The 20,560-nt window shown below is 37.8% G+C and overlaps 1 protein-coding gene and 1 pseudogene across 5 annotated transcripts in view; one reads left to right on the forward strand and one right to left on the reverse strand.

The window, feature by feature from the left end:
* The window catches only part of SESTD1 (SEC14 and spectrin domain containing 1), a 155,132-nt gene that overhangs the window by 76,724 nt on the left and 57,848 nt on the right, over nt 1–20,560 (reverse strand). For all 5 annotated transcript variants that reach the window (XR_003418773.2, XM_053215390.1, XM_027055383.2 and 2 more), the window contains one exon: nt 2,245–2,335. Coding sequence is in view for 4 of the 5 variants with exons in the window: in XM_053215390.1 (XP_053071365.1) it covers nt 2,245–2,335 (91 nt within the window). In the remaining variant the exon portion in view is untranslated. The remainder of the gene's footprint in view (nt 1–2,244; nt 2,336–20,560) is intronic.
* Nucleotides 16,696–18,856, forward strand: LOC106988355 (etoposide-induced protein 2.4 homolog; annotated as a pseudogene).

The following is a 20,560-nucleotide window of genomic DNA, read 5'->3' on the forward strand; positions in this document are numbered from 1 at the left end:
CAACACTAAGCTCTGGGATCCCAAACAACTGGTACTCGTACCTTTTGAAATTAAAGCAATGAATGATTTTGTATGTAGAAACTGCCTGAGTAAACAAAAGGCCATTGCAACTTCTGAAAATGTTAACTACTAATAAATCCAAAAGTTGTTAAAATACCTATCGGAAAAGAAATCCCAAGAGGGGATTAAATCATCCATTGACTGTTCTTCAAAACTGCCAATGATCAAAGTCCAGTTCAAACAGCAAGCCCCAAACAGGTCATCTGTGACACAGGTGAATGACAGGATGAAAGGAAGAACAACACAAGGTCATAATTAATGGATTTCTCAACTAATAGTTATTTTAACAACTTTTACTGAGAAGAATTCATCTTCACGGGTGGGATATAAAAGTACTCAGAACATACCTGACAGAAAAAGTTATGGGATATCAATCTGTGCTCCCTTAAAAACTGATCCTCTAGAGGCTATATCCTTTCCAACTCGAAGGAGTAATCCTAATGATGAAGGTTTAGGCCACACGTTTGAATACAAGGTAATGGGTACCTTATTTGGGAACCTCCTCCAATACATCCCACTGGTAAATATACACTTTGTAAAGGATAAAAACAAGACTTAGGGGTTGGACCATGTTAAGTTCTAACCGTGGCTCTTTCCCATGTTCACTGTATGAACCTGGCTAAGTTACTTAAAATCTTTGAGCCTCAGTTGACCCTTGGGGATAACAAAACCTGCCTCCCAAGGTTCTGAGGATAAAATTAAACGACATAATTTACATATGAAGCTTAGTACAGTCTTAACCATATTAACCATATGCTTAATCATATTAACACTAAAAGTATCCTCATCCCTCAAATCCCTTTTTCCTAATAGTCCCAAATAAAAAATAAAATACTAAGAATCATTCTCCATGGGGCACCTGGGTGGCTCAGTCAGCTGAGCATCTGACTCTTGATTTCAGCTCAGGTCATGATCTCACAGTTCATGGGATTGAGCCCCATGTCGGCTCTGTGCTGACAGCACAGAGCCTGCTTGGGATCCTCTTTCCCTCTTTCTGCCCCTCCCTGTCTCTGCCTGCGTGCTTTCTCTCTCTCTCACACACAATAAATAAACAAACATTAATAAAAAAAAAAAAAAAAGGATCATTCTCCTTAGTTATCATTTGAAATTTTACATTATCTTCCTTTCCACAGAACCCCAAAGCAGCTACTAATTATTTCCCAATCCATTTAAAATTCTTGATCTTTCTTCCAATATCATTAATATTTACTTAACTGAATTTCACTATCCTATGTAACTGCCAACTTCTATTTTCCCCAAACCGACCTGCCATCAACTCTCTTCATTATATTTGCTTCATTTCTGAGCTATCACTAAGTCAGTGTCCCTGCCAGGAATGCCCTTTTCACTTTCTTTCATCTAAATTAGATCATCTCTTTTATTTAACTCACTTAACTTCTACATTCTCTTGAAGCCCTTCTACAGAAACCCAGATATGTGTAAGCAATCTGCCTTTCAATCACTCAAATGTTTTATTTTTCTATTTCAGATCACAACATCTTCAATACCCTTATAATAAAGCAACAAATAGTTACTAGGTCCCTAGAACATGCGAAGGATCATGAAAACGTTCTGTGAGGAACACAGAAAAACACAGACTAGGCTCAGACCACGGACTTTGTAACTGCAGCTGTTTAGTAAATGCTGGTTTGCGGGCTGCTAAAATCCCCAAGGACACAACTGTCAAGTACATTTCTTCTGGCTTAGAAATAAATAACAACACCATCATGAGTCCTGGTGCTTTTTGGAGGAAAGGAACAAAAGTGAAAAGACTGCTCAGAACCACATGAGAAGCTTTTTCAGAACAGACTTACCCAAATCGTGCTCTCTACCTACAGGATCAGAATGGAGTAGACAGGGGATGATGCAGATACCACAGCCTGCAAAAGCTCCCAGTTAAGTCCGACAACATCACACTTTTAGACTCACTGGCCTACTTATTAAATTTATTAAACATGACATACTATTTTTGATCATTTACAAACCTTTAGGTCTGAAATTTATTTTACTAATCAAAGTCATACCTCTAAGAATTGAATTTTAAAAATCCAGTAGTGTCCATTTCAGAACTCAGTCACTGCCGAGAAGTCTGGGCACAGTCCAATAAATGAAATGCATTTCCATTATCACTTTATCTGTTGCTATAAAATAAAACCATTTCCTGATAGACAAAAATAAAATTACCTGTAGCATTAAGACTACTGTTTTCACCACATTCCACTGTGATTTTCTGCCATCCACAATCACGGTAAATCCTCTAGCCTTACACTTTTCACTGAAACAACAACAACAAAAAATTACAAAACATTAAAACGGCCTTCATATTTTGTTCTTTATAATCCTAAATAAAGTTTATAGCTTAATCATATATGGAGCAGCATTAATCTCACTTGATCTGGCTTATGCTGTCATTAATAAAATGTTTAAGAGTATCCTTTCAGTTTTCTCAAACAATTTACTTTTTTCATTTCAGGAAATGTTGACAATCTACAAACTAATCTGGCAAGAAAATTACTCTGAAAGTACAGAATGTCAATGGCCTAAAAAAAAGAAAGAAATCAAAGCAACATTCAAATAATCCCAAAAGCCTTTCAATTTCTTCATCTGTAAAATGGGATCACAGTGAAGTAGATAACTAGTGGCTGCCAAGTGCTTACAGATTCTTACCTCTCCTTCCTGCTAGAAGTATAAGGTTAAAACAGGTAGAAAATAGCGTAAGCTATGACTAACCAATAGAAATGGATTCCCTGGTGTTCTTTTTAGGAAATTTAATGAGATGAGGTAGAATTTGGTCTACATAGTAATTCAAAGCCTGAATACTCCATGTATGAACATACCACCCACCTCTGCATTCTCAGATATTTGACCAACAAAATAAATATCTTGAGTATTGGAATGTGTTACTGCTATATATTATATTCAATTATTCAAGTATTAAACACTTCCCAAAAGCCTACCCTAGTAAAATGCAACAACTGTGTTGAAAAACTCCATCCTACAGACCAAACTACATAGATGCTTTATTATTATTATCTACTTATAAAATCAATTCAGTGCAAGGATCTCAACTGTCCTCCCTCCAATACAATAGAAGACATTTAGTTTTACTTAGCAGGGCAAGGAATTGGTAGTGAAACCTCTCCACACTCAAAGTTCTATCAGTTACATACATTATAGGAAAGGTAATTAGCAACGCTTTCCTAAAATATAAATCCAACAATCCAGGGGATTTTACCAATCCTGCCTTACTTCCTCCAACTATTCACATTAGCCTCAAGATGGTTCTTGGAAAAGTGAGGTCTAATTCCACTGACAAACAATAAAGTTTTAAGAATGGGGATGGTATTATTAAAGGTTTCTAAGATCCCCTGTAGGCAGGGATAGAAGCTGAGTTTCCAAAGGAAACAGAGAACTACTCAAAAGATGAGGCAAATTGAAAAAATGTCCATACAAAAAATCTGCACACAAACGTTCACAGCAGCATAATTCCTAACAGCCAAAAGCAGAAACAACTCAAATGTTCATCAATGATGAACAGGAAAACAAAATGTGGTGATCTATACAATGCAATATTGTTCAATGCAAAAAGGAATGAAGTACTGGTACATACTACAACATAGATTAACCTTGAAAACATTATGCTAAGTGAAAGAAGCCAGACACAAAAGCCCACATATTGTATGATTCCATTTACATGAAACTTCCAGAATAAACAAATCCACAGAGACAGAAAACAGATTAAGAGCTGCCAAGGGCTAGGAGGAGAAGAGACTGGGGAGTGAATTCTAATGGGTACAACATTTTGGGGGGGAGGGGGCAAATAATAAGAGTGCATGATGGATACACAACCTTGTCAATATACTGAAAACCACTAAACTGTACAGTTAAAAAGGTGATGTTTAAGGTATGTGAATTATATCTCAATTAAAACAATGGTTAAGTACTCTGTTTTTGGATTTTGCATTTTAAAACAAAGGATTCATTAGGTATTCTTTGGGAGAAAAAATGTGAGATAATACAATGATCACTTTGGATTAGCAAGAGCATATAAAGACTTGCTTGGGGAAGCAAATCTGATACCTAACTGCTAGTTGAAGGATCAGGTAAGGAAGAAATTCCTGGAGTTTCCCAGCAACAAGACATCTAGGAAGATCACTTTAACTTAGGTAGGATACAAGACCAAGAGAGGTCAACCTAGGTCAGGTAGCTGGCTGTTGAGTAGTCTTCAGAGAAGTAAAACCAACTGAGGGTCTCTGCCAATGCATTGTAGAAATTTGCAGGAGCAGGACATAAGACACACAGAGCTGTTCAGGGGAAGGCCTCCCCTCACTGGTACTAGAGACAAGATCAGTGTGCCATCCCCGTAATTTGGTACTTTCTTTTCAATTGGCATCTGCATCTCGGAGATACAGGTTACACAACCATTTTCTTAAAGAAGTTTTATGTGAATAATACATTTATATTTCAAAGCACACTCTAAATTAATCTGTATGTTAAGACAAAGAAAGTAAGGAGTTTGAAAATACCATCTGCAGTAATCTTAAGGGCGTAAAAGTGCTCTAAATTTATCTTTCGGGGTAGTTAAAAAAACACCCTTAATCATAATTTTCTCACATTTTACTAAAATAATGAAAATAAAATTGAAGGATACTATTTGAAAATTGCAAGACCAGTGATCTCTCAACTATGGGAATGGATCGTGGGTTTTTGTTTTGTTTTTACATTCCTACAAGTGGAGAGATAGTTTCAACTCTTTTCTAATATTTTAAGTTTAGGAGCATGTTCTGTCCTCTATAAAGGGTATGTTAGAGTAGCTGCAGTGCTAATATTAATAAATTTCTATACTTTTAATATGTTTATAATTACATCTAAAGAACAATAAAAACAATCTATTAAGACTGTCTCGTTGGTCCTCCCCCATTTGAGCCTTTCAAGGGTGAGGTAGCTACATTAAAACTACTATTAAAAGAGGAGAGGCTCCTTAAGAAGCTCACTCACTTTGACTAGAAACAGACTGGGGATTTCTGGGGTTCAGTACACTGTAGCTCTTCACTAATTTCTTTAATTAAAACTCTTCCACTTATAGAGCTCTGTTTATACTTAAATAATAGCAACTAATTTCACTTATGCTTTTATTATAACTTATTTACAATGTATCCTTAGATAACATGCTTCCAGAAAGCAAGGATATTATCTGACTGATATCCTGGCAGCTTTAGCACAGTGCTTTAAATATAGATACCCTTTAAAAATATTAGAGGGTGTACATTGTATCACTCCCCAGTCAGAAAGCAACAGTGGCTTTCCTTCTCCTTCAGAACGGAGGCCCTTACCATGGTTTACAAGATCCTCTCTATGATCTGTTTCCAGCCTCTCTGACCACTGTTCTAGAACTCTGTCCCTCTCTCAAACTGCTCCCACCAAATTACCTCCTTGCTTATTCCACAAGCCTGCTTTCACCTCAGGGCATCTGCACTAATTGCTCTTTCCTAAATGCTCTTTCCTAAATGCTCTTCCATCAGATATCTGTGCTACTTGCCCCTCACTTCCATCAGCTCTGGTAAAATATTATCTTATCATTTTGTGAAATAGTACCACACACACCATCCTTAACTCTTTTCATGTTTTGTCTTCATAGCATTCATAAACATCCAACAAACTGTGTGCTTATTGGTAATATTCATTTGATCATTAGCTATAAGGCCCATAAGGGGAGGGACTGGGTCTCCTCTCTTCACCCATTTCCTCAGCACCTAGAACAATGAGGAGTTCGTTGCAGGGTCTCACATATTTACTGAGTGACTAGAGACTTGTGGTATTAACAACTGTATAATTTTTTGGCAACTCATTAAAGCTCTGCGTTCTGGTGTTTATTCTGTAACATAAATGAGTTTTTCTACAATTTTTAAGAATTGACTTAAGACCCAAGTTTGAATGAAAAAAAAAATAAAATAAAACTAAAGAAAATGGAAGGGTAACTTCTATAGATATTGAATCACTACAGAATCAATAGTAATCTGATCAAGACTAATCTGGGCAAGTACTTGGCAGCATTTCTATAAAGAAGATTTAAGAGTGGGGAGATGATTCTTAAGGTAACTCTCCAATCCTGATGATGTACCATGATTCTATATTGGGATGGTCAACAAGTTCCTAAACTTTAAGCTAGAAAATAATGATTTTAAATACAGGTATACCTCATTTTATTGTACTCTGCTTTACTGCACTTCACAGGCCCTGCATTTTTTACAAACTGAAGGTTTGTGTGGCAACCCTGGTCCAGCAACTCTATAGGCACCACTTGCTCACTTAATGTCTCTGTGTCCTACTTTAGTAATTCTCGCAGTATTTTTTTTATATTTACTTATTTTTGAGAGAAAGATTGTAAGCAGGGGAGGGGCAGAGAGAGAGAGAGAGAGAGAGAGAGAGAGAGAGAGAGAGAGAAAGAATCCAAAGCAGGCTCTGCACTGCCAGTGTTGAGCCCAGTGTGGGGCTCAATCTCATGAACCATGAGATCATGACCTGAGCCAAGATCAAGAGTCAGACACTTGACTGACTGAGCCACCCAGGCACCCCAATTCTCACAATATTTCAAACTCCAAATTATATATATTTGTTACGGTGATCTGTGATCTTTAATGTTCCTACCATAGTTGTTTTGGGGTGCCACAAACCACATCCCTATAAGACAGAGAACTGAATACGTGTTGTGTGTGTTCTGACTGCTCTACCAACAGTTGCTCCTCTGTCTCCCTCTCTCCTCAGGCCTCCCTAGTTGCTGAGACACAGTAATATTGAAATTAGGCCAATTAACAACTGCTCAGTAGCCTCTAAGTGTTCAAATGATTTTGTTCTTTGAATCGAAAGCTAAAAATGATTAAGCTTGGTGAGAAAGGCATGAAGAAAACCAACAAAGGCGAAAAGCTAGGTCTCTTTCACCAGTCAGCCAAGTTGTGAATGTAAAGGAAACATTTACTGGAGGAAATTAAAAGTGCTACTCCTGTGAACAAATGAGCTATAAGAAAGCAAAACATTCTTTGGAGAAAGTTTCAGTGGTCTGATTAATCTTCTGATTAAACCAGCCACGACATTCCCTTAAACCAAAGCCCAATCCAGACAGTACTATGGAGGCTGAGAGAGGTGAGCAAGCTGTAGGACAAAAGTCTGAAATTAGCAGAGTTTGATCTGTGAGGTTTAAGAAAGGAAGCCACCTTTAGAATGTAAAATTGCAAGGTAAAGCAGCAAGTGCTGATATAGAATCTGCAGCAAGTTCTCCAAAAGATCTAGCTAGGATCATTAATGAAGTTGGTTTACTCTACAGCAGATTTTCAATGTAGACAGAACAGTCTTCTTTTAGAACAGCATCTTTAGGAGATGCCATCTAGGACTTGCACAGCTAGAGAGGAGAACTTAACAGCTGACTGTCTAAGGACAGGCTGTCTTGTCAGGGTTGACACAGCTGATGACTAAGTTGAAGCCAATACTCATTTACCATTCTGAAAGGCCTAGGGTCCCTAAGAATTATGCAGATCTACTCTGCCTGTATTGTGTAAATGAAATAACAAACCCTGGATGAAAACACATCTGTTCACAACATGGTATACTGAATGGGCTTAAGCCCACTGTAGAAACCTACTGCTCAGAAAAACTGATACCTTTTAAACTATTACTGTTTACTGACACTGCACCTGTTCACCCAAGAGCTCTGATGGAGGTGTACAATGAGATTAATGTTATTTTCATGCCTGCTAACACAATATCCACTCTGCAGCCCACGGACCAAGGAATAATTCTGACAAGGAGTAATTCTGACTTTCAAGTCTTATTATTTGAATATTTCAAAAATCTGTAACTGCCAGAGACAGTGATTCCTCTGATGGATCTGGGCAAGTAAATTTAAAACCTTCTGGAAAGGATTTGCCATTCTAGATGACATTAAAAACATTCTTGATTCATGGGAAGAGATCAAAATATCGACAATAACAGAAGTTTGGAAGAAGGTAATTCCAACTCTTATGGATGATTTCGAGGCTTCAAAACTTGATTGAAGAAATAACTGCAGATGTGGCTTTCCTGTCATATTGGCTTCACTGCAGTGATCTAGAGCCAAACACGCAATTATCTCCAGGATATGCCTGTATATACTGAATATACTGTTGAAAGGAAATGTGAAAACAAATTAAAAAGTCTTTCAAATGTCTTTTGTAAGACCATATTCACCAAGGCTGTTTCATATATCAATCATCAGCTGTGATAGATCCAGGTTAAATGTGAATAAATACTAAAAGTTACCAATAAATATGGCACTGTGACGATAGCAGAGGTGGCTGCAGAGCAGTAATCAGGAACACAAACCAGTGGTCAAAATGCCAGGTTCAAATTCCCCTTGGTTTACCACATGCTCTTGGTCAAGACACCTAAATTGCCTACTCTTTCTATGTCTCAGAACCCTCATACATAAGATGGGGATAATGATGACTGAACTCATCCCATAAGTTTGTTAAAAGAATTAAATGACTTAACGGTATCTATTATTTCCTGAAATCTAAGATATCCTTTTCACATATGCTTCCCAATCATAATCCACAAGCAAATCCTCAAGTCAGGTCCATTCTGAATTTAAAGTCCTACAAAGGAAAGAAATACCAGCCTAGACAAACTTCTGTCCATCAAAATAGTTTCTAATGAGCTGGCAACTTCAGTATGTTTGAATTTTCCGACAAAATATAAGATGTTCTGAGAATGGTCAGTTACTAGGTTTAGTCAGCCCACATTTGAGTACACAGAGCTCTGAGAAACTGAAGCAGTAAAATAAAATAGAAGGTAGAAACCCATATCCATAAGCCACACTGACCACCGACTAAGAATAAGGTACTACACTGGGCTATGAAAAATACAAATTATAAGATACAGTTTCTCCCCTCAAGGAGCTCAGAATCATTTAGAAAGATGAAAGAATAAGGAGAATTTCAGTTAGTGTCTACTATACAGTCACAGACATATTATTTGTTACTAAGGAAACAATATACGCTTTTGAAATTAAAAAAATCAAGACAAATAATAAATGTAAAAATAAATAAAAAATCAAGAATCATCATTAAACACATTATGGTTAAATTCCTGAAGAGTCAGAAACAGTGAGTGCTATAAATCTGGGTAACAGCAGAATCTGGGAAGGATCTACATAAAGGAGCTAATAAGATTTAATGTGAAGGACAGACACTGAGCATAAAGAATATGAGCAAAGGCACTATATTAAGTTGAGAAAGTTTCTTAATTTCTCCGCCCTCATTTTTTCATCTATAAAATAGAAATAATATTATCTACTTTACCATTATTTTGTAAACTGAGTTAGTAAAAGTACTAAAAACTAAGTGCCTTACATAATAAGTGCTCAAGAAATATTAACTGAAAAGGTGAGTCTAATCATACAAGGTCGTGGCAGAGAAGACTGAAAGACTGCCCTTGAGAACAAAGACCTAAGTCTTTCCTGCCTTCGCAATGCACCACGTACAATGTCTGCACTGGCATCAGCAAAATAAATGGCTACTGAATTGAATTCACTGTGCAGAAAAAAAGAGGTCATGGAAAACTGAGAAGGATGATACAACTGTTGTTTTAGCGAAATCAATCTTGGTTTTGCCTGCAAAGTGGGAAGAGAATGGGGTTATTATACTAATCCAGCTTGACAATTTAGCCATCCCTTGATGTGAACTTAAGCATATAAAAAGGGAACAGAAAGGACAGAAAAATAAAAACTACATGGCAAAGAAAGGAAATACTAGCTTAGCAGTTACATTTTAAAATGGCACATTATAAATTTTCAATACGTAGGTGTTGAATAAGTGAGATAATTTCTTATATTAAAAAAAAACACTCATCAAGAGCATAAAGCATGTTCAAAACCCTCAACCATCATGCTTTGAAATAACTCTAAGGACAATGCAACTATACCTCCATCTAGTAAAAGTACATTCGTTAAAGAGGAAAATGGAAGGCACTGGCTCAAAATTTCTTGGGAGTGAGTCCCATTTAAAAAAAGAGGAAAGCCATCTCAGTCACACTCTCAGACTATACTGAGTCTTCTCAAGTCTAAGAAAACATATCAACGATGAACTAAGATACTCCAATTATCTTCTAATTGCTCTGCAGAGTCCTAAAAGCTCGAAGAAGTCTCCTTAAAAGTGAGGGAGGGGGCCCTGCAGCGGGAGTGAAGTCTGAGAAGAGAAAATAAGAGTGGGCAGAAATGGCTGTGGACCTCCACTTCTATCTGTTTTATAAATTCTGCTTCTGGCTAAGATTTTCTTCGAAGAAAAATGTCCATAGATTTTTTTTTTTAATTCTGAACATATAGGATACATAACCTACAGAATACTAGTAGTTATACAGTCCAGAAAGGAGTAGCATAATGTATTCCAAGTACTGAAAGGAAAAAAACCTACAGCCAAGAATACCCTACCTACCAAGATTATCATTAAGAATTGAAAAATAAAGGGTTTCCCAGATAAACAAAAGTTAAAGGAGGTCATCACGCCAAAACAGTTTTACAAGAAATGCTAAAGAGCATTCTTTAAGTGAAAACCATAGCCCATAACTAGAAGAAAATTACGAAAATAAAAAAGTTCACAAATAAAAGCAAGCATATAGTAAAGGTAGTAGATTAACGACTTGTATCTTTTAAATTTTTTTAATGTTTACTTATTTTTGAGAGAGAGATAGAGACACGATAGCACAAGCAAGGGAGGGGCAGAGAGAGGGGGACAGAGAATTGAAGGGGGGCTCTGTGCTGATAGCAGAGAGTCTGATGTGGGGCTCCAACTCATGAACCACAACATCATGACCTCAGCTGAACGTAATGTTCAACCAAATGAGCCAGGTGCCCCAGATTAATGACTTATAAAGCCAGTACAGAAGTTAAAACACAAATTATAGTAAAACAAATTATATCCACAAAAATTCCAAGGGATACACAAACAGATGTAAAATATGACACACACAACATGTGGGGGTGGGCAATAAAAATTTAGTGCTTTTAGAATGTGTTCCAACTTAAGCAATTATCAACTTATCACAGACTGCTATACATACAGGATGTTACATATAAACCCAATGGTAACCACAAATCTAACCACAATATTAGATACACAGCAAAACAGAGAAAGGATTCCAAGCATAACATAAAGAAAACCATCAAATCACAAGAGAGCAAGTGAAGAAAATTAACGGAAGAATTACAAAAACAATCAGAAAACAATTAACCAAATGGCAATAAGTACATACCCATCAATAATTACTCTAACTGTAACCAGACTAAATGCTGCAAACAAAAGATATAGGGTGACTAGATAAAAAAAAAATGCTGCCTTACAAGAGACTCACTTCTGATCTAGTCACATACAGACTGAAAGTGAAGGAATGAAAAAATATATTTCATGCAGAAGAAGGGGGAAAAAAATAGCTGGGTTAGCAATACTTCTATCAGACATAATAGACTTTAAGAGAAAGACTGCAGCAGAGCACGTGGGTGGCTCAGTCAGTCAACCATCCAACTCTTAATTTTGGCTCAGGTCATGATCTCACGGTTCATGGGTTTGAGCTCCATGTCCAGCTCTGCGTTGACAATCCTGAGCCTGCTTAGGATTCTCTCTCCCCCTCACTCAGCCACACCCCTGCCTGCTAAGTAAATAAACATTAAAAATAGATAAATGAATAAAATGAGAGACAAACAAGGACATTACATAATGATAAAAGGATCCATCTGACAAGAGAATGTAACAACTATAAATATCAGACACCCAACACAGGAGCACCTAAATATATACAGCAAATTTTAACAGACATAAAGGGAGAAACCGATAGTGATACAATAGTAAAGGACTTTAACGCCCCACTTAGATCAGTGGATAGATGATACAAACAGAATAACAACAAGAAAACAATGGCTTTGAATGACATATTGGACCTAACAAATATATACAGTACATTCCATCCAAAAACAACAGAATACACATTCTTTTCAAATGCACGTGGAACATTTTCCAGGATAGATCACATGTTAGGTAACAAAACAAGTCTCAATAAATTTAGGAATAGGAAGACTGAAATCAAACCAAGCATCTTATCCTACCACAACAGTAGGAAACTAGTAATCAATTACAAGGAAAAAAGAAAACAAACTAGAAAAAACACAAACACATGGAAGCTAAACATGCTACTAAACAACCAATGGGTCAATGAAGAAATCAGAGAAAATTAAAAAATACATAAAGACAAAACTGAAAACACAACAGTACAAAATCTTTGGGATATAGCAAAAGCAGTTCTAAGAAGGAAGTTTATAGTGATATAAACCTATCTCAAGAAACATAAAAAATCTCAAATAAACAAACTAATCTTGCACCTAAAGGAATCAGAAAAAAGAACAGGGGCGCCTGGGTGGCTCAGTCAGTTAAGTATCCAACTGTTGATTTCAGCTTTGGTCACGATCTCACGGTTTGTGGGACTGAGCTCCTTTCACGCTGTCAGCGCCCAGCCTGCTTGGATTCTCTCTCTCCTGGTCTTTCTGACCCTCCCCTGCTCCTGGGTGTGCTAACTCTCTCTCTAAATAAACAAACTTAAAAAAAAAAAAAAAAGTTAGAAGGAAAGAAATGATAAAGATGAGAATGGAAACAAATGAAACAGAGACTTAAAAAAAAATTAGAAAAAGTCAATGAAACTAAGAACTGATTCTTTGAAAAGATAAACCAAATTGATAAACCTTCAGCAAGACGCATCAACAAAAAAAGAGAACTCATAAAATCAGAAATGACAAAGGAGGAGAAATAACAACTGACACCACAGAAAAACGAAGGGTTGTTGAGAATGCTATAAAAAATTGTATGCCGACAAATTAAACCACCTAGATGAAATGGATTAACTTCCAGAAACAATCTTCTAAGACTGAATCAGGAAGAAATAGAAAATGTGAGCAAACCAATTACTAGTAACAAAACTGAATTGGCAATCAAAAAACTCCCAACAAACAAAAGTCCAGGACAAGATGGCTTCACAGATAAATTCTACCAAACATTTAAAAAATAGTTAATAACCTATTCTTATCAAACTATTCCAAAATATAGAAGAGGAAGGAAAACTTCCAAATTCACTATATGAGGTCAATGTTACCCTGCTACTAAAACCAGACAAATACAGAAAAAGAAAAACACAAGCCAATATATTCGATGAAGATGGATGCAAAAACCATCAACAAATTTTAGCAAAGCACATAACACATTAAAAGGATGATTCATCACAATCAAGTGAAATTTATTCCAGGGATGCAAGAACTGATACTCGCTAATCAATGTGATACACATTAACAAGAGAAAAGATAAAAACCACATAATTATGTCAATAGATGCAGAAAAAGCATCTGACAAAACACAACATCTGTTCATGATAAACACTCTCAACAAAGTGGGCTTAGAGGGAACACACCTCAACATAATAAAGGCCATATGTGAAAAAAACCCACAGCTAATATCATACACAATGGTGAAAAAACTGAAAGTGTTTCCTCTAAGATGAAGAACAAGACAAGGATGTCCACTCTCACCACTTTTATTCAACACAGTACTAGAAGCCCTAATTTCAGCAGATAAAAAAAATTTTTTAAAGGCACCCAAATTGGTAAGGAAGAAGTAAAACTGTCATTATCTTAAGATGACATGGTACTATATACAGAAAACCCTAAAGATGCCACCAAAAAACTATTAGAATAAATGAAATCTGTAATATTGTAGGATACAAAAATATACAGAATTCTGTTGCATCTCTAACATTAATAATGGAGCAGAAAGAGAAATTAAGAAAACAATCTCATTTACAACTGCACCAAAAAGAATGAAACACCTAGGAATAACTTTAACCAAGCAGATGAAAGATCTGTACTTTGAAAACTAAGAGACTGATGAAAGAAACTGAAGGCAACACAGACAAATGGGAAGATACCATGCTTATGGCTCGGAAGAATAATATTGTTAAAATGTCCATACTACCCAAAGCAATCCATTGATTCAACACAATCCTTATTAAAATTCTTCACAGAACTAAAACCAATAATCTTAAAGTTTGTATGAAACCACAAAAGACCTTGAATAGCCAAGGCAATCTTGAGAAAGAACAACAAAGCTGAGGTATCACAATCCCAGATTTCAAGATATACTACAAAGCTATAATAATAAAAACACAAACATTATGGCACTGGCACAAAAACAGACACACAGATCAATGGTACAGAATAGAGAAACCAGAAATAAATCCACACTTGAATGGGTTAATTAATCTTTGACAAAGGAGGCAAAAATATGCATACAACGGGGAAAAGATAACCTTTTCAATAAATGGTGTGGAGAAAGCTGGAGAACTACAAGCAAAAGAATGAACTTGGACCACTTTCTTACACCATACACAAAAGTAAAGTCAAAATGGACTGAAGTCCTAATGTGAGACCAGACACCATAAAAATCCTAAAAGAAAACATATACAGTAATCTCTCAGACACTGGCTTTAGCAACATATTTATGGATATGTCTCCTGAGGCAAGGGAAAAAAAAGCAAAAATAAACTATTAGGACTACACCAAAATAAAAAGCTTTTGCACAACAAGGAAACCATCAACAAAACAAAAAGACAAACTACTGAATGGGAGAAGATATTTGCAAATGATACATCCAATAAGGGGTTAATATCTAAAATATATAGGGGCGCCTGGGTGGCTCAGTCGGTTAAGCGGCCGACTTCGGCTCAGGTCACGATCTCGCGGTATGTGGGTTCGAGCCCCGCGTCAGGCTCTGTGCTGACGGCTCAGAGCCTGGAGCCTGTTTCAGATTCTGTGTCTCCCTCTCTCTCTGACCCTCCCCCGTTCATGCTCTGTCTCTCTCTGTCTCAAAAATAAATAAAGGTTAAAAAAAAATTTAATAAAATATATAAAAAACTTACACAACTCAACACCAAGTAAAACCCAGTAGTATGATTAAAAAATAGGCAGAAGACCTAAACAGACATTTTTCCAAAGAAGACATACAAATGACAAACACACACATGAAAAGATGCTCAATATCACCAGTAATCAGGGAAATGCAAATCAAAACCACACAGAGATATCACCTCACAGCAGTAAGAATGGCTAGTATCAAAATGAGAAAAAATTACAAGTGTTCACAAAGATGTGGAGAAAAGACAACCCTTATGTTCTTAGGGTAAGAAGATAAATTGGTACAACCAGTATGGAAAACAGTATAGAGGTTCCTCAAAAACTTAAAAATAGAAATACCATACAGTCTTATAATTCGACTACAGGGCACTTACCCAAAGAAAACAAAAACACTAATCTGAAAAGAGATATGGAATCCTATGTTTATTGAAGAATTATTTACAACAGCCAAGATATGAAAACAACTCAAGTGTCCAATGACAGATGAATAAAGAGGATGTGGTGTGTGTGTGTATACATACAACAAAATATTACTCAGCCATAAAGAATGAAATCTTGCCATTTACAACAACATGGAAGGACCAACAGTTATTATGCTAAGCAAAATAAACAAAGAAGGGATGCCTGGGCAGCTTAGTCGGTTAAGCATCCGACTTCAGCTCAGATCTCAGTTCATGAGTTCAAGCCCCACATGGGGCTCACCGCTATCAGCACAGAGCCTGCTTCAGATCCCCTCTCTCTCCCTCCCTCCCTTTTTCTCTCTCCCTCTGCCCCTCCCCCCTCCTTCTCTCACAAAAATAAAATAAACGTTAAAAAAAAAGAATTTTAGGGGCACTTGGGTGGCTCAGTTAAGCGTCCAACTTTGGTTTAGGTCATGATCTCACGGTTCATGGGTTTGAGCCCCACATCAGGCTCTGCGCTGACAGTTCAGAGTCTGGAACCTGCTTCGTATTCTGTATCTCCCTCTCTCTTTGCCCCTCCCCTGCTCATGCTCTCTCTTGCTCTCAAAAATAAATAAACATTAAAAAATAAATTAAAAAAAGAATTTCAGGGCATCTGGATGGCTCAGTCGGTTGAGCGTCCAACCTCAGCCCAGGTCATGATCTCACAGTTTGTAAGCTTGAGCCCCACATCAGGCTCTCCGCTGTTAGTGCAGAGCCTACTTTGGATCCTCTCTTCCCCTTCTCTCTGCACCTCCCCCACTCACACACACTCTCTCTCTCTCTCTCAAAAGTAAAACATTAAAAAATAATAATACACAAGCCCCCTTTGCAAAATGAAAATGCCTGGCCCCTTTATAAAAAAAAAAATGAAAGAAAAATATGATATGATTAACTTATATATAGAAAAACAAAAACAACAACAAAACAGACTATTAAATACAGAGAGCAAACTGGTGATTGCCAGAAAGGAGGTAAGTGTGGCGGGATGAGCAAAATAGGCGAAGGGGATTAAGAGGTACAAACTTCCAGTTACAAAATAAGTCACAGAAATGAAAACTGCAGCATAAGGAATAGTATTGTAATAACAATGTTTGGTGACCAACTTTATCATAGTGAGCACGAAGTACAGACTTTTCAAATCATGATGTTATAAACCTGAAACCAATATAACATTGTATGTCAATTACCGTTAAGAATTAAAAAAAAATACTAGCAGTTATAAAACTAATTATGGGATTCAAATAATGATTTCACCATTTTTAAAAATTATAGAACTATACACAGCTGTTCTATTTCCCTTCATGATGTTTTTTAGGTCATTTCTATGACTGTTGCTAAGTGTGGTTTGTTCCTTCAATATGCATATAATGAACACATGAAGTCTTCAAATCACTTTACTGGCATTGTGGATATGGAGATAAATAAAACAGGGTTCTGCATTCAAGGACCTCACAATCTTTTTTTTTTTTTTTTTTTTTTTTGTCTTTTTGAAGTAAGCTCCACACCCAGCATGGGGCTCAAACTCACAACTCTGAGATCAAGAGTAGCATGCTCTGCCCTTCCACCCAGGGCAGCATGGCGTGGCTCAGTTCGGCACCAGCCTGACTTCCCGGTGGCCCAGTGCAACCCTGGGCATGCCCAGTGCTGGTGCAGCGGCCCCAGCCCTGGAAGCGCCGGGGAGGGAGCTGGTGGCGGGCCCAGAGAAGCCAGGAGGGGCTGAGCGGCCCATGGTGGGCAAGGAGCCAGGCAGCAGAGCAGCCAAATCCATCATGATCAAAGATTTTGAGACGTTTCTCTCTCTGTGTAGTTCGGGTGGTGAAGAAATGGCTGACAGTGTCAAAACCTTTCTCCAGGACCTTGCCACGAGAATCAAAGGCTCATTCTGGGGAATCTGAACCATCTCAAAGCTAGATGCTTGGACTCAACAAAGAGAGAGGAGCTGTATTGAAGAAGGGCAAGCAGTGTCGTGGCGCAGAGGAGAGCCCAAAGTATTGAAAAGAAGCAAGAGAGTGAGCCGTGTATCATCAGAATTTTCCAGTGCTGCACTTGGAATGGTGGAGTATTCTGGTTAAGTCTCCTCTTGTTTATCAAGTGTTTATTCCTGTGCTACATTCAGTAACAGCCCAAGTTACTGGTGATCCATCACTACATGGAGATGTTTGGCTGTGGCTAGAATTCTTCCTTACGTCCGTGTTTGTGCTTAGCAATGTTGTCAGTGCCATTTGGTTTAACGACACAGCTGATCTAGCATGATCCAGTATCAGGGAGGGAGCCTCACCTATTCCCTAGTGTCAGCAAAATTATTGCTGACATGCTCTTCAACCTTTTGCTGCAGGCTCCTTTCCTGATCCAGGGGATATTTGTGAGTCTCTTTCCCATCTACCTTGTAGGTCTAGTCTTCTAGACCATATGCAGGTTAGTCTTCTGCATATGTCCCTCCTCTACTCTCTATACTGCTTTGAGTATCGTTGGTTCAGTAAGGAATTGAAATGCACCACTGGCTGTCAAACACAGAAAGGAACTGGCTGTACTACTTTGGATTTGGTTTGCCACTGGCTTTCCTCACAACAGTGCCATCCTCATGTATTATCAGCCTCTTCCCCATTCTCTTTCCTCTGTTCATAATCAGCACCAATGAAGCAAAGAACCCTGGCAAAGCATACCTTCTCAAGTTGTGCTTCTTCTCTTGGTGGTTTTCTTAAGGAATGGACTTTTCCATAAGACAGACTACCTGTAGTCTTCCCTGAGTAGCTCAACCTCTGCTGAGAAATTCTCTTCACTACATCTGTCTCCTGCCAAACTGAAGACCCCTGCAGGCCACTGAGTCACCTGCCATCCAGAGGAGGGAGATGGGTGGGACTGGAAGGAGGCTGTAGGAGCTCTTTTCCTTATCAACTCCTCCACCAGGGAAGGCAGGTCCCGTTCTGCCAAGGACCCTCTGCATGTTCCCTTCTCTCTGAGGAACTGGGATTTCTGTCTCTAGTGTGTATAAGGCAGAATCTTCCTGACACCAGTATATGGATTTTTAACACCAGTGAGTCTGAATGGACCACAGGTTTTTCTGCATCTCTTCTCTAGCACTTGCCAGCCCCTGTGCCTGGACTGATTTGAATACTTTCTTTCTCCCTATGCCATTTACCCTCCCAACTCCCCTTCCTGCCTCCCACCACCCTCGGATGAATGGATTTTGTAATTCTAGCTGTTGTATTTTGTGGGACTGTTACTTTTGGTCGTTTTCCTGTGAAGCACATATATTGGATGTGAGAAGTAAAGAAGCATCTCATTTGCTCCTGGTCACTTGCTTTATAGCCGTCTCGGTCTTATTTCTTGTAACTCATGTCAGATCTTGGTCTCTCTTGCTCCACTGAAAAAAACAAGCCTGAAGAGATAGGACAGGAAAAAGACCTCACAGTCAGATCTGGTGGGCTTTGAGGAGTGATTTTTTCTTGCCCTTGAAGGGAAAAAAGCTTTTTTTTATCCAGTGGTACATTTAAAGTTCCCCAGTGGTAGGGATGTACCAGTTTTGGACAAGTGCCACTACAACACTGAATACTCAGAGAACCTACACTTTTTTTTTTTTTTTTTTTTAAACTCTGGAGGTCTGAAGTGTACTGCTGGCCACTGCCAGGTCTGTCTGGCATTTCAAAGGAATACTGGATGCTACAAATAGGAACTGAAGGTATAAACTTATGAAACCCATTAAGCCTATGATTGGTTGGTGTTTTCCTGTCATTTTAAAGAGACTAAATATGGAGGAGGGAGCAGATGTCAAAACAATTGTCCAATTTTAAAATGTCACAATTAAACGTGAGCTGGTCCCACCCGCCCCCCGAAAAAAAAAACTTGGATGCTCTACCAACTGAGCCAGCCAGGTTCCCCAAAGACCTCACAATCTAAAAACAGACTGTAATTTGACTATAAACTACTGTAACACCAGCAGAAGTGAATAGGAAAAACTTTCTAAAGGGTCTCCTTAGAAAATTAATAATGAGAAAACAAGGTTAAGAAATGTGTTTTGCCATTTGTCATGTGATTTTAAAAAGCATGTAGTCTAGGGGTGCCTGGGTGGCTCAGTCGGTTAAGCGACCGACTTCAGCTCAGGTCACAATCTCACAGTTTGTGAGTTCGAGCCCTGCCTGAGTTGAGCTCTGTGCTGACAGCTCGGAGCCTAGAGCCTGCTTCAAATTCTGTGTCTCCCTCTCTCTGCCCCTCCCCCCCCCAAAATAAACATTAAAAAAAAATGCAGGTAGTCTCATTATCTTATAATCACATTTCACGTAATAGTATTGAAACAAATTTCATTCTCTGTACTGAATGTGAATATGCTTCTGATCTTAAATTTTGAATTATGTAATAAAACAATATGAGATTGACAAACTATTTGTGAGATTTTTGGTTAGTGCTAGTCTCAGTATTTACTTCTTTAATGAAAACATTTGTAGATTAATTTCTATTTCTTGTCTTTAATTCCATAAAGGAATCTCTTAATTATAGACTCACATAAGTTTCTGATCATGCTGTTTATGTCTAAAATATACAGCAATAGCTAAGAAAACAAAAGATAAACTTGATTTACCTCTCCTAAAATTTAACACTCAGGCTGGCCCAAACCTGTCACTATTATTCTGTACTAAAACCTATGATTGACCTTTTACAGAAAATGGGGCAGTAATGGTTAGGCTTGAACTCCACGTAGAACTGACACGAGTTACTTGGACATAAACTTAGTATTTCATTTACACCCTCTAATTGAGGATCTGAAACAAAAACAGGCTTAGGGGAAACCCATGTGAAAAAGAATCAGGAAATGCTTCCATTCTCAGTTGTGCTGGGTTACCTGTTTAAAACAGGAACATATCCAAAAAGAATGAAATCTTGCCATTTACAACTATGTGGATGGAACTAGAGGGTATTATGCTAAGTGAAATTACAGAAAGACAAATATAGAACTTCACTCATATGAGGAATTTAAGATACAAAACAGATGAACGTAAGGGAAGGGAAGCAAAATAATATAAAAACAAGGAGGGGGACAAGACATAAGAAACTCTTAAATACAGAGAACAAACTGAAGCTTGCTGGA

Source organism: Acinonyx jubatus, chromosome C1 (assembly GCF_027475565.1).
Source record: "Acinonyx jubatus isolate Ajub_Pintada_27869175 chromosome C1, VMU_Ajub_asm_v1.0, whole genome shotgun sequence".
Lineage (NCBI taxonomy): Eukaryota > Metazoa > Chordata > Mammalia > Carnivora > Felidae > Acinonyx > Acinonyx jubatus.